At 41.7% G+C, this 16,376-nt stretch overlaps 1 protein-coding gene and 1 long non-coding RNA gene across 2 annotated transcripts in view; one reads left to right on the top strand and one right to left on the bottom strand.

Annotated features, from left to right (window-relative positions):
* The first annotated feature begins 3 nt into the window (after positions 1 to 3).
* On the top strand, positions 4 to 7,668 carry LOC306655986. Its single transcript, XR_013762381.1, has 2 exons — positions 4 to 3,379; positions 4,379 to 7,668. It is a non-coding gene; the product is annotated as an uncharacterized lncRNA (long non-coding RNA).
* A 2,277-nt stretch (positions 7,669 to 9,945) lies between these two features.
* CLIC4 (chloride intracellular channel 4) overlaps positions 9,946 to 16,376 on the bottom strand; it is a 64,471-nt gene continuing 58,040 nt past the window's right edge. The window contains exons 5-6 of the mRNA XM_079130680.1: positions 10,802 to 10,983; positions 9,946 to 10,126 (exon numbers count right to left, since the gene is read on the bottom strand). Coding sequence (XP_078986806.1) covers positions 9,962 to 10,126; positions 10,802 to 10,983 — 347 coding nt within the window. The 3' untranslated portion in view covers positions 9,946 to 9,961. The remainder of the gene's footprint in view (positions 10,127 to 10,801; positions 10,984 to 16,376) is intronic.

Raw genomic sequence — 16,376 nt, 5'->3', positions numbered from 1 at the left:
GTGAGGGCGAGGGTGGCCTTCGAGCCAGGGCTGCCGCAGAAGCGGCCGTCGGGGCCGCAGGGCTGGTCTGGCCGGGCCGTCGCCGCCTGCCTGTTTGCAGCAGCTCCGCCCCAGGGCGCAGGCGCGAGACCAGCGCTCCCGAGGGGCCTCGGCTCACCCGGCAACCCCCTCCCCGCGCTGTCCTGTGGGAGGTCGGGGAACCCAGAGACTAGAGAGGAGCCGGCTGAGCACCGCCTGGACCCTGCTAAGTTCCCCAATTTTGACTGCCACTTACTAGCTGTGTGGCCTTAAGCAAGTTTCACAGACATGTGCCTGTTTCCTCAACCACAGAATGGAATGACAGTCCCATCTAGCAAGACAGAGAGACGGAGTCCATGACAGGCAGTAAGAGCCTGAAGACTTACCACTACATACTAAGCACGTTTGTCAAAGTAGGGGAAAAAATTAATTGCCGTGTGGGGACAATGCATGCTCCTTCTCAAGCATTGATTGATTTCTAGTTTAATTCTACGATGGTAAGAGAACATACTTTATGATTTCATTCCTCGAAACTTTGCTGAAGCTGGCATGATAGCTCACCATGTGTTCCATTTTGCTAAAAGGTCCATGTACATTTGGAAAGAATGCATTCTCTAGTTGAATGTAATATTCCAAGGCCCAGGTCTCCTGTGTAGGGCACTTGCAGGATCGGGCTCTGACTTCTTGATCCAGCGAGAGCTGCTCCTGAGTTGGATTGTCCAGCGCATTTGCACCTCATAATTACTAAGAATGCTGGTTCACAGCTAGCCTTTTGCTGTTTTCCAGTCTGTTCCTTGTTCCTTTAGTCCTGCTTTCTTTAAATTGAATTTCTTAGCATTTTCATGTCCACCATGAACCTTAGACTTTTTAAATTATTCTCATGATTTTTAGTAGCTGCAATATTTGCCCTTGGCTTATTATACTTTTGTTAAATTAGTACTCTTACTACTTCCCAAATAATGTTGAGATCTTACAGGTTGTACTTCCTTCCACCAGTGTTGTTACATATTTCATAAAATAGATGAGTGTTTGTCATCAGTACATTATTATTGATGTTTTTAAATAGCATCCTTTCAGATCTGCCTACATATTTACCTGTTGCTTTTTTCGGAGGGCAGGGGGTACCAGGGATTGAACTCAGGGGAGCTCAACCACTGAGTCACATCCTCAGCCCTATTTTGTATGTTATTTAGAGACAGGGTCTCACTGAGTTGCTTAGTGCCTCGTTGTTGCTGAGGCTGGTTTTGAACTCTCAATCCTCCTGTCTCAGCCTCCAGAGCCACTGGGATTACAGGTGTGGGCCACCAAGCCCAGCGACCTGTTGTTTTTTATCCTGACTCTGGTTCTACATTTCTATCTGGGGCCATTTTTCTTCTGTCCTGAAGTACTTTGGTAACAGGTGTGTTGGTGTCAAATTCTCTTCAGCTTTTGCCTAAAAATTCTTTATTTTACCCTCATGGCTGTGAGTCACCCCACTTAGTAGGGGATTTTGGTGAGCAGGGTTGGGGTTTCAGCACTTGAGAGCTTCATTCTCCCATCTTCTGGTTTCCAGCTCCTGCCAGAAAGTCAGACCTTGGTTTTATCGTGGCTCCTTCAAAGGTCACACCAAACTTCATTTCTCCTGGCTGTCTTGAGGGTTCTCAACAGTTGGTTTTTCTTAAGTGCATTGTTTGTTTTCATTTCATGTGGAGTTTGCTATTTCACAGATTTGTGGGTTGGTTTTGGAAATTTCATCGGTTTTGGAAAATTCTCAGTCATTATTTCATCAAATATGACTTCTTGCCACTCCCCTGCCTTCTGCCTTCCATACATGTGTTTAGACTGCGCCCCACGTGTCTCAGGTTCTGCTCTCGCCTTCTTTGCTTCTGGTTTCTTTTCTTCTTTTTATGTACTGGGAATTGAACCCAGGGGCACTTAACCATTGAACCACATTCCCATACCTTTTAATTTTTTATTTGGAGAGAGGGACTCACTAATTTGCTGAGGCTGGCCTCGAACTTATGGTCCTTCTGCCTCAGCCTCCTGAGTCTCTGGAATTACAGGTGTTGCCACTGTATCTGGCTCATGTTGCACTTTTTATTCTCTTAGCTTTAGTTTGAGTGATTTCTATTGACCTTTCTTCAAGCACTAATGCTGACTTCTGCTGGTAAGCCCATCCTATGAAATTTTTAAAAATATTTTTTAGTTGTTGATGGACATTTATTTATTTATTTATCATTTTTATTTTATGCAGTGCTGAGAATCAAACCTGGTGCCTCACACATGCTAAGCAAGCTCTCTTCCACTGAGCCACAGCCCCAGCCCCATCCAATGAATTCTTTAAGTATTGTTTTTAAGCTTTTTTAAAAAATGTATTGAGGTTATAGAATTCATAATTCACTCTAAATCTTAGGTGAAAGTTAAGACTTTTAACAACTTTATGGAGTTGGACCTCCATCAGCACCATTCATTCTTTCTGATAGACTTTAGAATGTATCTGAATCGAATCTTTAATTCGAATACAAGGAAGGAAGCCACATTGCTGCCACTCCACCTGTCAATGAACTGATGGATCAAAATTTCAGCAAGGCAGATTGTCCCCCTGCAATATTTTTGTTATCATATATGAATCAGAAAGTTTGTGCTTTTAAATTCAGCCATTTTTAGTATATTCACAAAATTGTACGGCCACCCCGATTATCTAATTCCAGAACGTTATGGTCACCCACAGAAACCCCACGCCGGCCCGCAGGCACGCCCCTCGTCTCCCTCCAGCTCCCAGCAACGGTGACCACCGCCTCAGAGCCTTGCCCATGGTGGACACTTCAGGACACGGGCTCACACAGCTCGTCCTCTGCGCCTGGCTTCTTTCGCCTGGCATTTTCCAGGTTCAACCGCGTCGTGACACTGGCCCACACACCACGCCTTTTTCTGCTAGTGTTCCTTAAGGCTACTCCCCTGTGGTGTATCCGAGCATGGGGTGGACACTGGGCTGTTTCCACTGCTGGGCTACCTTGAGTAATGCTGCTAGGAACATCCAGGCATGCGGCCTGGGGACGGGCTCCGACCTTCTGGCATGAGCCCAGAGTGACTTGCTGGGTGCTAGGTAGCTCTCGCAAACCCTCCTCCAAAACGGCTCCATCTCACCTTGGCCACCAGCAGCTGCCAGTTCATTCCCCACACCCTGGGCCAGCCTCCCAGTCACAGCCACCCTGGTGGGGTGAAGTGATCCCACCGTGGGTTTTCATTTTCATGCCCCTAATAATTAAAAATGGCAACTTTTGTATGTGTGCTGTGCTGTGCGAAGGCTTTGAGTGTGTCCATGCGTTAGAAGCTTGGTTCCCAGTTTGGTGACATTGGTAGGTGATGGAACCTTTAAGAGGTGATGCCTCTCAAAAAAAACTCTACACCAAGAATACAAATAACCCAATCAACAAATGGGCTAAGGATATGAACAGCCGCTTCACAGAAGATCTACAAGCAATCAACAAACATATGAAAAAATGTTCACCATCTCTAGTAATAAGAGAAATGCAAATCAAAACTACACTAAGGGGGCTGGGGAGATAGCTCAGTCGGTAGAGTGCTTGCCTTGCAAGCGCAACACCCTGGGTTCGATCCCCAGCACCGCAAAAAAAAAAAAAAACTACACTAAGATTCCATCTCACCCCAATTAGAATGGCGATTATCAAGAACACAAGCAACAATAGGTATTGGAGAGGATGTGGGGAAAAAGGTACACTCACACGTTGCTGGTGGGACTGCAAATTAGTGCAGCCACTCTGGAAAGCAGTGTGGAGATTCCTTAGAAAACTTGGAATGGACCCACCATTTGACCCAGCCATCCCACTCCTCGGCCTATACCCAAAGGACTTAAAATCAGCATACTACAGAGATACAGCCACATCAATGTTCATAGCGGCTCAATTCACAATAGCCGGACTATGGAACCAACCTAGATGTCCTTCAATTGATGAATGGATAAAGAAACTGGGATACATATATATATATGAATATTACTCAGCCATAAAGAATGGTAAAATTATGGCATTTGCAGGCAAATGGATGAAATTGGAGAATATCATGCTAAGTGAGATAAGCCAATCTCAAAAATCCAAAAGGTGAATGATCTCACTGATAACTGGATGATGACACATAATGGGGGGTGGGAGGGGGGCAAGAATGGAGGAAGGAGGGACTGTATAGAGGGAAAAGAGAGGTGGGAGGGGTGAAAAAATAACAGAATTAATCAAACACCATTACCCTATGTAAATGTATGACTACATAAATGGTATGCTGCTACTCCATGTACAATCAGAAACAACATGTATCCCATTTGTTTACAATAAAAATAAATTAAAATTAAAAAAAAAAAAAAGAGGTGATGCCTCGTACAGGTAATTAGGTCACTGGGGCCACTGCCCTTGAAAGGAACTGAATCAAGTTTCATGTTCTCTTGGGACCCTGGTTAGTTCTTCAAAAAAAGAAAAAAAGAAAAAAAAAAAAGGTTATTATAAAAGAGCAGAACAGGTCCATCCCTCTTTCCGGCTTCCTGTCTTGCTGTGATCTCTCTCCTTCAAGCTCTCCTGCCACCATGATGCCGTCTGCCAGAAGGTCCTCACCAGCACCAAACTGATGGCAGTGAACCTCCCAATGGCTCAGAGCCTCCAAAACTGAGTGCTAAATAAATCTCTTTTCTTTACCAAATATCCAGCCTCGAGTATTTTGTTACAGCAATGGAAAATGGCAAATGCAATGTGTTCTATCAGTCATTTGTGTATATCTTCCCTGAGGAAATGTCCATTCCGGTTTTTTGCCCATTTTTAAACTGGTTATCTTGATTTGTATGAAATTTTCATATATTCTGGATGCAAGATCCTTATTAATAATCCATTTTTAAAACAGTTCCATCATCCCAAAAAGGTCCTCTTTGCAGTCACCCCCAGCACCAGGATCACTAAAATGTTTTGTTTTGGACAGGTCTTTTCCCTAATGAAAATCTGTCATCCGAGTATTGTGAGATCATGGACGTTCTTCTGCCTTTTAGAAGCCCTCAGCTTGGCTTCTGGCCTGTTATGTACAGTTCTGGAGTTCAGCAAAAGAAACTGCACGGAAAACAGTACGGCTGGAAGAAAACCAGTTGTACATCCGGGTGTCTTGGGTTTCCAATGTGCTCTTTTCTCTAACAAACCCATCTCCATGAGCCAAACCCAACCCTCAGTTCCGGGCCCAGAATCAACAATGCCCACAGGGAGGAAAACAGCCAGACCATCAGAAGCGCTTGCCTTTCTGAATTCCAGCGCAGTCGCTCTTTCCTGCTGACACGGTATTCTGGGGCTTGTTATTCTGGCCTCTGAACCGTCCTCCCGCCCCGTGCATCGGTACAGCGTGTCGCTGTGACCTCCGACGTCGTGCCCGTCAATTACTGTGCATGTTTAATACATCCCGGTATCTTGTCAGTCAAGCTCCCTTTCTCGCCCCACTCCCACGTTGGCTCTTTGGGGACAAAACCCTTCATTATGAGTTTTTGAAATCTGTATGTAGTTTTCAAAAACCCTGTTGAGATTTTTGTCGGAAAACTGCCGTAGCTCGGGTTTCAAATGTCACCCCAAAGACCATGTGTTAAAGGCTTGGTTGCAAGCCACCTACGGGGAGGTGCTGGAAACCTTAGGAGGTGTGCCCTTGAAGGGGATCCTGGGGTCCCTGGCCCCTTCCTCTGCCAGCCAGTTTCCATGAGGTGGAGAGGCCTTCTCTGCCACGTTCCCACAGTGAGGTACTGTGCTGTCACAGGTCCAAAGCAACGGGGCCAAGCCATCAGACTGAAAGCTCTGAAACCAGGGGCCAAAAGAAGCCTTTAGTCCACACAGGCTGTTCCTCTTAGTGACGGGAGCTGGCACAGACATACTGACTTTATCAAATGGGATAGAACTGAAACTCCCATGCTTTTGACCCTCCAACCATGAACATGGTATGCCTGTCCAGTGAGCAGATTTCTGTTAGGCCTTTCAACATTTGGTGGTTTTCTCCATTAAGGAATTGTGCATTCTTTGTCAGATTGGATCCTAAATAGCTTACAGTTTTAGGATCTTTTCAATCCTTTAAAGCACTTTGTTTTTCAGAACAGGTAATATACTCACAAATTCCTAAAAGCTCAAAGGGGCATCCGCATCTGTTTTCCGTCCATCATCTAGGTTTCCTTCAGAAGAGATCAATGTTTGCAACTTTGACTGGTACTGTGGTTCATATTAGTACAGTGACTACACTACACTATGTAATCTATGACTTTTGTTCAATATTGTATATAAAAATCCATTTGAATTCTCAGCATTCCTAACAATTTGTAGGTTATTTTGGATTTTCCACACACACAAATGCCTACAAAGAGTACTCACCTTGTCACTTCTTTCTCATTCCTTATTCCTTTTACTGTTCTACTGCACTGGCTAAGAGGTCTCTAAATGTACATAGATGTAGCTGTGATTCACAAGGGCAACTCTCTTATTCCTAACTTTAATGAGAAGTCTTCTTTTATATGACATTTAAGGTCTTTATCATGTTAAAATACCGGTCCTATTTTGCTAGGAATATCATGAAAGTTTTTAACAAATTATTTTCTGCACCAGAGTTGCTCATATGGATTTTATTTCCCTTTAACTTCTTACATGTGCCGAATTGCACATTCATAGGAAAAAAGTCCCCAAAATAATTTTACCCCAAGTTGTTATTTATTTTCATGAGGGAGAAAACAAAGAATACTTTGTGATAGTGAAAATATATTTTATTTTTTAATACAATAGCTGCCAGCAATATACTGGTGTTGATGTTCCAGAGAGAGAAAAGAAAATACAAGCATTCTATAGTAAGCTTTCATTTGCCTATTCAAGAAACTCTAAAGAAAATACTCCAATTCTGTTTAACATTATGACTTGGGGAGTTTTGTTTTATCCCAAGATAAAAATATAATTTTGGTTGCCCCAACCTTGATAATCTGTAAAGGATGGAATTTTAAAAGCCTATAAATATCAATAATGAATGCTTCCCTCTCTTTGAATTAAATATTGATTATAACCAGTGTAAGAAATTCGTGAACCAATTAGTTTGATGAAATGTGTATCAAAATGTTCATGAAAAAATAATTTCTATTTCCTCTCCTTTTTACTTTGTAGATACTTTTCTAAGTGGGTTTTTCTTTAACGCACAGAAATAAAAAACTATCTGCATGCCACTCGGGAGAGATTCAAAACTCAACAGAAGTAAAAATGCCTAAATTCTAGAACTGATCCAAGCAGTAAGAATAAATGTCAGAAATCTCTTAATTGTATACAGACTGTTTAAAGGGTTAGAGTTGTGAGAGCCAAAGTTACCAAGAAATAAAACTTATCTGAATTTTACTGAAATCTAATTTTTTAAAAAAGGAAATGATATCAACTGGAATAATACAGACTTTCCAACTGTAATTTCTCAGCGTCCCTTGGAAAATGATGAAACTTTCTTTCCACTCAGACTCCAATCTCTTTAAAGAAGTATAATGAAATGAAGGGGAATTATTTTTTAGCTGAGGAAATAAAATCAGATGATTTCCTTATGTCAAGTCCAATACTATTTGAATTGCCACAAGCATTTTTATGTCCCTCTCTCAAGCCTGTAAGCTCAGGGCCTCCCACAGACACACAGTGGGGTAAAAGCTGGGTGCAGGACCTGTCTCTTTACTAGCCTTTAAGCAGTTGCCAATCTAAATCATGTTTGACTAATTCCTTGATAGAAAAAAAATCTGTCTTTCTACAGAGAAAAATAATTCTGCCTTCATCAAAACCATAAAGACGTGCCTTCCTTGGACATTCAGAGAGATGGCCAAGTGTAGTCACTGGTAAATAAAAACGAGGGAACGCAGCCCAGCAGGGCACTCTTTCCGGTGGGCGGACCACCGGCTCCTCTTGGGCAGGGCAGCGCTTTCTCCAGGAGCTCCCACTCTGTCACCTGGCCCTCCATTCTCTAAAGGACAGCAGCCCCTTCTCTCAAATCTCCCTCAGCTTTAAGCTAGTAGGTGTGGTTCAGTATCACCCGGAGGCCAAACTGTCCTGTTTAAAATGTGAAGACTGCGGGGTGCGGAGACCTGCTGCGCCCCGGGGGCACGGGACACTGCTCCCCACAGCCAACCGCAGCTCAGCTCAGCTCTCGATGGGTGCCAGGCGGTGCTTCCTTCTGGAACCAAGTAAACCATCCAACCCTCAGTTACAAAAAGACAGGGGCTTAAAATCTGATCAGCAACAGTTCTACAAAAGGCAAGGCCAAGGAATCTCCCTGACCACACAGATGCCATCCGGAGCTTTTCCTTATCTTCCTATACTAAGCTAATTACTGAGGTTAAAAATGCAGTGTGCTTATAAAAGTCAGGCTGCGTCCACAAAGCCAGTGCTTACTAAATGTTAGCATATCAAAGGGGAGAAAACATTGCCATCTTAAAGCAATATTCTTAAAATTCTTAAAGCAAATAAAAAGGAAAGAAACGCCTATGAGAAATAGCACTTCTTAAACAAGTTAGGTATAAAAATGTTATTATAACCACAGTCTTTGGAGCAGTACTAAGGAAGTCCATCTTGGTTTTGTTTTTTGAATAAATAAAACACATAGCAAACATTTGTTCCACGTTCACCAAGTTCATTGTTCTTTGTTAGAGCACAAATAACTTTCAATTGAGGACCTCAATTTAAATAACAAAAGTCAAAAGCACATAGTAGAGTGCTATTCCTCAATCAATGCGGCTGCAGAAAAATTTAACTCAAGGAAGCACAGAGACCAAGATCAGGCCAGTCGGGTGAACGTGCACTCACCCTAACACTGCGATCTGTCGATGCACCCTCTGTGCGAAGTCCGACAGTAATCGGGCGGCATGAGAGTTGGTAAGGTATGCTTTTTAGTTTTCAAAACAGAACAGATAATGCGCTCTCCAGATTTAATCCACATTAAATATGCTTTAGAAACAAAATATACTTGATATTTTGACAAACCCACTCACATTCTTTAGACTTATTTCTGGACTCATTAATTTTTACATCGTTAATCATTGCACTGCAAGAGCTAAGTCAACTAAGTGTCAGGGTATGTAGTGTTGCTCAAAAAAAATCTACAAACAGCAGGGTGTATGGTTACCTAAAGGAGCTTTTTAAACTGCAGCTGATTCTGTTCCGAATGAATGGCACTGGGCGAAACACAGGACTAACAACACAGAGTATCAGGCGTCCACTGGTTTCCCTCCTAAGAACAAAATGCTGGCGACCTTGAGAATACCAGTCCTCCCTCTAAACTTGCACCTTCCGCATAGCGTCAGATGATCCAATCTGTATGAAGGATGAATGATTTCAGGCAAAACTAAAAATCTGTCTATAAAGAACAGCAGGATTTGTAGTGACTTTCTGTGGAAGGCGCCCTTCTCTGGTGATGGTATCTTTCAGTACGTATCTAGGATAGACTAAACTGAAAGTATTTCTGATACAGTAGCAATCCTTTCATATACTCTTACTAAATACTACAAAATTCCAAAAAAATACATAAATTCTTCTGTACCTGTATTATGCACCAGCTTGGGGTTGACTGATGTCATGGCTACTATTTTAACAGCTGAACATTGCACCTCAAAAGTTCTGCCATCTATACACATAATGGTGAGGACTCCGGAGAGATGGCAAACTGCCTCTCAAGTGAAGGGTCTGTGATGGAGTGTCCTGAAGTCAGAGGAGGAGGATACACTGGGAGGGAGGTAGGCAGGGTGAGAGGGTCTTAGAATAATACTGCTTAGGAGTGTATATTTTAAGATAACTACTATATCTTGTCTATCCTTGATCCTAACCTTGAATAACTGCATGTTCATGCAAAATACATTTCTACTTTATAGGAAGATGAGCAGTCTGTTAGGAAAAGCATATTCTTAGGGGAAGATCTGAAGACATCTCTCAGAAGTGCTATTTTATTTGGTAAGTCTTTTGGCGACATCACTGTATGCTATTTCAACCTCCTTATCGCTGGGACAGGTGTTGGTAAACTCGTCCCTACTATAGGCATTGGTTAGGTATCTCCAGATGCCAGTCATTCCTTTGGGAATATCAAAGTTGCGGTATTTTTTGGCCACCACCTGAAACACAAAGAGATCACAAGTTAACATACATTTTCCACGTCTCATAAAGAAGACACGTGTCTGATTTTAGAGCAGATTATTAAGTCTATGAATCATGCAGAGCTTCTTCTCTTTGAAAAGAAGTCCATCACCACCATTCTAATTTGACTCTTAAATAATAACCAAGACTGCAAGCTACACCAGGGATTCGGAAATGGGACAGCAACTGTATACGTGTGCCTTGGGCACCCAGAGACACAACTGAGTTTAAGCTGCTGGCAATGCCTTTAGAACACATGCTATTCTAAACTTGCCTGTCTTATCTTAGAGCTTCATTACATGACCAGTGCTTATCACTATTCTATTTAGCACAAGGTCTCACATAAGACACACTCGATAGTTTTTGCCTGGAATAGAAAAAGACAGGTGATCACAGAACAGAATTTGACAAAGTAAGCCAGTGTGGCAAACTCCAGTTCAGATTTAACATATTAAATTTCTGAATATTTACTCAGTCACAGAAAAAAAATAAGTAATATTTCTCTTTCTCATATGCCTCAATTTTAAGACCTGTATTCCATGCAATTAACTCTGCCTAAGCACATCGAGTTACACCCCTCTGGGAGTTCCTAGTGCTAGCTCAGTAAACAGGACGGCAGGCCTAAGGCGGGACCCCACCTCCCACAGGCCCACCTTGACGATGTGCAGCTTGGGCAGCAGGTTGCAATCGGCTAATGTCATTTCATTGCCATCCAGAAATTTACGTGTGGAAAACTTAATGTCCTCCATGCTGTTCTCATCGATTTCGTCAGGAAGCGGGGAATTCAGGTACTCGTCCAGTTTCTGCAGTGTTTTCAAGAGTCCCCTCTCGAGCGCTGAAAGAAAGATGAGCACACTGAGAAAGAACGCGACCCACACCCTCAAGGGGCAGCACTGCTCTTAGCGATTGCAGGGCTCCCTGACTGCCCTCTGCAGAGTGACGGACAGCCTCCGCTCTCCAGGAGCGTGTGCACACAACAGTCAGATAAACACGCCTATGAGCACCAGAGCTTCAGGTGGCGGCGCCTGTCAAGTCTGGCTAATCACCAGACCCCACGCACGAGCACACTGTGGCCCAACACGGTGGGTGTTTAAACTACACAAATGAGCGGGGAAGGGTATCAGCTGAAAGCCAGATAAGAAATTCTAGCAGAGACAGAGACTGTAGCTCCCAATTTTAAATCTGCTCCACCAGGAGTATTTGAATTTATCACAAAGAAATGTGTTAAGAAACATGGACACCTTCACCAACAATCCACGCAGAAACTCCTGGGGGTGTGCAGATACAACACACAGGAAGCCAAGACTTGCGTCCCCTTCCCACCCGCTGCCCGGGGGTCAAACCCAGCCCCTCAAGCATGCTGGGCAATGCTCTGTCACCCAGCTCCAGCCCAAGTCCTTGGCGTCATCTTCTTTCATGCTCTTTCCCAGTCTTCTTATAAGCATTGTTAAATCTGCTGTTGGGTAAAAGCTGAAAGGTTCTTATTCTTAGTTTAATTCTTGGGGGATGGGATTAGTACAGAGAACTAACAACTCCATGGTGAGTGCTGGGGCCATTTATGAGGCATCTGCCTTCCTGGAGGAGCAGATTTAGGGACTGTGGAGATGGTTCAGCTAAAATGCCATCTGAGGTACCCACAAGACCTCAGTGTAGAGACACCCAACGATACTCGCTGCCTGAGAAGAGTGGGGCTGAGCAGCATATGTAGGAGTCCTGACACACATGAACAGGACGTTGTGAAGTGAAGGAGAGGCAGAGCCCACGGAAGCCCTAAGAACATCATCTAACGGGTGGTGAGGTAGGAGAAGACTGTAGAGTCTGCGATTTTAAAATTCGCAGTTGGAAGAGCCCTCAAACCCTAACCAATTCTTCATACAAGGCAGACTCCTACAGCATGTCACATCATGGGATTCCTCTAGGATGCTTTAAAAGTACAACTGACTTTTTTGGGGGGCAGGGCACTGGGGATTGAGTCCAGGGGCACTTAACCACTGAGCCACATCCCCAGTCCTTCTTTGTGTTTTATTTAGATACAGGGTCTCACTGAGTTACTTAGGGCCCTGATAAGTTGCTGAGGCCAGCTATGAACTCCCGATCCTCCTGCCTCAGCCTCCCAAGCTGCTGGGATTACAGGTGTGCACCACCACACCCAGCAACAAATCTGACTTCTGTTTTTTTTATTTTCAAAGGCATACACTGAGGTTTATTTAGGAAGTAGATACCTACTCAGGGGAGAATGTGGGCTATCAAGAGAGAGAGAAGCCCTTCTATAACTGACCCTTAGAATGACCTCATATCTAGCAGATGTTTTATTCTTATAGTTTATCTGTACGTTTTTTGGATTTTCTATGCACATAATTTTATTATTTAACAACAGCCAAGTGCGCACGCCTATAATCCCAGCAGCTCGAGAGGCTGAGACAGGAGGATCGCAAGTTCAAAGCCAGCCTTAGCAACTTAGCGAGGCCCCATGCAACTCAGTGAGACCCTGTCTCTAAATAAAATAAGAAGAAGGGCTGGGACGTGGCTCAGTGGTCATGTGTCCCTGAGGTCAATCCCTGGTACCACACACACAACAGGGCAAACTTATTCCTTCCTTTACAATCCTCACACCTTTTTTTTTTTCTTGCTTTAATGCACTGGCTGTGACTACCAGTGAAATGCAAAACAGAAGTGACAGTGAGCATCCTTTTCTAGTTTCCGATCCCAAGGGGAAAATCTTGTACTATTTTCCCCGTAAGTATGATATTTGCCATAATTTATTTCTAACTCTTTTTGATCAGATTAAGGAAGTCCCCTGCTATGTTAACTAAATTTTTCTTTTAAATAATGAATTTTTAAAAGGATATATTTTTAGTTGTAAAAGGACACATACCTTCTTTATTTGTTTTTATATGGTGCTAGGGATCAAACCCAGCATCTCTCAAAGCACTTTACCACCAAGCTACAACCCAGGATGGAACCCAGTGCCTCACACGTGCTAGGCAAGCACCCTACCACCTAGTTACAACCCCAGCCCCTTAAATAAGGAATTTTGACCAAAAGTATTACATTTTATTGAGTGTTTTTTTTTTTTTTGCTTCTATTAAAAGCAAAAATCTAATTATCTACATTTTCTCTTTTATTAATGTGACAACATTACATTACAGATTCTTGAAAATGTAAACAATCTTCCATTCCTGAATAAAATACAACCTGATTATGCATGTAATAGATTTACATATTGCTGGATTGGGCATATTTTGTTTAGACTTTTGCATCTGTGTTCAAGACAGACATTAGCCTGAAATTGCCCTTTCCTTATATTCTTGTGATGTTTTGGTATTAGGGCTGATCTCAAAAAGCAAGTTCAAAAGTATTCTCTCTGCTGTTTCCTGGAAAAGAATGTGAAATAGTAATGTTACTCCCCCCAAATGTTTGCAAGAATTCATCAGTAAAGCCAACTGAATCTGGAGTTTTCTTTTACATTAAAAGAAAACTTATAGTTTTTAATTATAGATTAAAAATTCATATTTTCAATGCCTTCTTGTGACAATTTTGCTACACTGTCCTTTCTATACATTTCTAATATTTTCAAATTTATAAGCACATTTTTATAATAGCCTTCAAAATCATTTAAATAATCTGTAGTTATCTCCTCGTTTCTAATATTAGTTACTACTGCTTCTCTCACTATCTTGTGAAGAATTTATCAATTTTTACTATTAGACTTTTCAAAGAAAAGTCTTTTACCTTTGCAGGTATTAATGTTTGTTTTTTATTTCATTACATTCTGCTCTTGATATATCATTTCCTTCCTTCTGCCTTATTGGGTTTAATTTGCTAATCCCCCCCCAACAATACCCTTGAGGTAGATATTTTTAGATTACCAATTTTTAGCTCTTCTTTTCTAATATACTCATTTTAGAGCCACAAACTTCCCTCTATACACAGCTTTAGCAATATCTGACAAATGTAGACATATTTTCATCATTTCATTCTTCTTCATCCTGTGGGTTATTTAAAAATGTAGTATTTAATTTTCAGGCAGAAACTTTCTAGTTATACTTTTGTTATTTTCTTTGGTTAGGGAAAACTTTTTTTTTTTTTTAATTTCAATGTTTTTTGCCCTTTTTTCTCCCCCAGTACCAGGGATTGAACCCAGGGGTGCTTAACCAGAGCCACACCCTCAGCTCTTTTTAGGTCTTATTTTGAGGCAAGGTCTTATTAAGGAGCTTAGGGTGACACTAAGTTGCTGAGGCTAGTTTTGAACTCCAGATCCTCCTGCCTGGGCCTGCTGAGATACTGGTTTACAGATGTGCACCACTGCACCTGGCACAACACATTTTAAACTAACTGGTAAATTTTTGCATTTGGAATATTTAAACCATTTATATTTAAAATGATTATTAAAAACTCTGGTTTAAATATGTCACCACATTTTGTTGTTTTCTTTCTTTTCTTTTTAATGTGCTGGTGATTAAACCCAGGGCTTTGCGCATGCTAGGCAAATGTTCTACCAACTAAGCTCTATCCCCAGCCTACAATTTTCCTATATGCCACCTGTTCTGTTTTTTGTTTCTTTTTTACCGTTTTTTTGGATTAAGATTTTTCACATTATTGCCCATTTCCCCTCTATTGGATGATTATACATTCTTTACCAGCCACTGTTTCTTTGACTTATCAAAATCTAATCATAACTGTTACCACTTCTAGGATAATTCAAGAACCTTAGAACATACTAACTCCATTAATCGACTTTCTGATCTGCATGCAACACTGTCAAGTCTTCAAACCTATTTTGAAGGTAGATGAAATATCTGGATGCACTTGCTTCCACTCAGGATCTCACCATCCACGGAATTTTGACCTGCCTTCATTTAGCTGTTGGAAGACCTCATACATACCCTGGCTTCTGGACCCACTGCTACTCCCGAGACTCCGTTCAGTCTGTTGCTGTTGCCTTAACGGGCTTTCTCTGTGCCATTCTTAAGTGGTTCCAACTCTAGTTTTTAGCAGTTAGAATATGATGTACATCAGTGTCGTTTTCTTTATATCTGTGCTGTTGGTTTTGTGATGCTCGCTCAACCCCATGACTTGTTAACATTTATCAGTTTTGGCAGATTCTTGGCGATTATTCTTGAAGTATAGTTTCTACTCCATTTCCTCTACTCCTAGAACTTCAATTATGAATGTCGGACCTTTTTCATTGTGCTGTGTAAGTCTAAAGCTCTCCTGTATTTTTTCTTGTCCTTTGTCTGTTTCCATTAAATATTCTTCTGAGCTATCTTCCAGTTCATTAATTCTTTCTTCACCGTTGCCTAATCTGTTACATTCATCTCTAGAATTCATAATTTCACGTATATTCTTAAAATTCTATAAATTCCACTTGGATCTTTTATAATTTTCTACTTTGCCAAAAATTCTAAGCTTATACTTTCACTTTTAAGCATATTAAAGTTATTTTAATGTCAATGTCTGATAACTGAATACCTCCTAGCTTATGTTTTTTTTAAAATGTCTTAGTCATGTTTATTCCTTGATATGAGCACTTTATACAGGCTGAGCAGCCCTAATCCAAAAATCCAAGATCCAAAATGTTCCAAAATTCAAAATTTTTTGAGCATCTACAAAAATCACAGTGGAAAATTTACACCTGACCTCATGTGATAGGTTGCAGTCAAAATGGAGGGCATACTAGAAATATTATATAAATTCACCTTCGGTCTATGTATGTAAGTTGTATATATTTTTTAAACTATGCTGAGTATCAAACTCAGGCCTTTGTTCATGCTAGGGAAGCAAGCAGCTCTACCACTGAGCTACATTTCCAGTCCCAAAAGGTGTATATGAAACAAATGAATTTCATGTTTAGACTTGGGTCCCACTTCCCAAATATCATTATGTATATGCAAATATTCCAAAATCTGAAAAAATATGAAACTTAAAGTACTTGTACTAAGCATTTTGGATAATGGGGATACTCAATACCTGCATTACTAATAGATTTGGGGGGTGGGGAGTACCAGGGATTGAACTCAGGGGCACTCAACCACTGAGCCACACCCCCAGCCCTCTGTTGTATTTTATTTACAGACAGGGTCTCACTGAGTTGTTTAGCGCCTTGCAGTTGCTGAGACTGGCTTTGAACTCTCTATCCTCCTGCCTCAGCCTCCCAAACTGCTGGGATTACAGTGTGCACCACCGCACCCAGCAACTACTAGATTTTTTTAAGCTGTTTATTTTTAA

The sequence above is a fragment of the Sciurus vulgaris genome, assembly GCF_902686455.1.
Source record: "Sciurus vulgaris genome assembly, chromosome: 1".
NCBI classification, from domain to species: Eukaryota; Metazoa; Chordata; class Mammalia; order Rodentia; family Sciuridae; genus Sciurus; species Sciurus vulgaris.
This window is presented reverse-complemented; position numbering and strand designations above follow the sequence as displayed.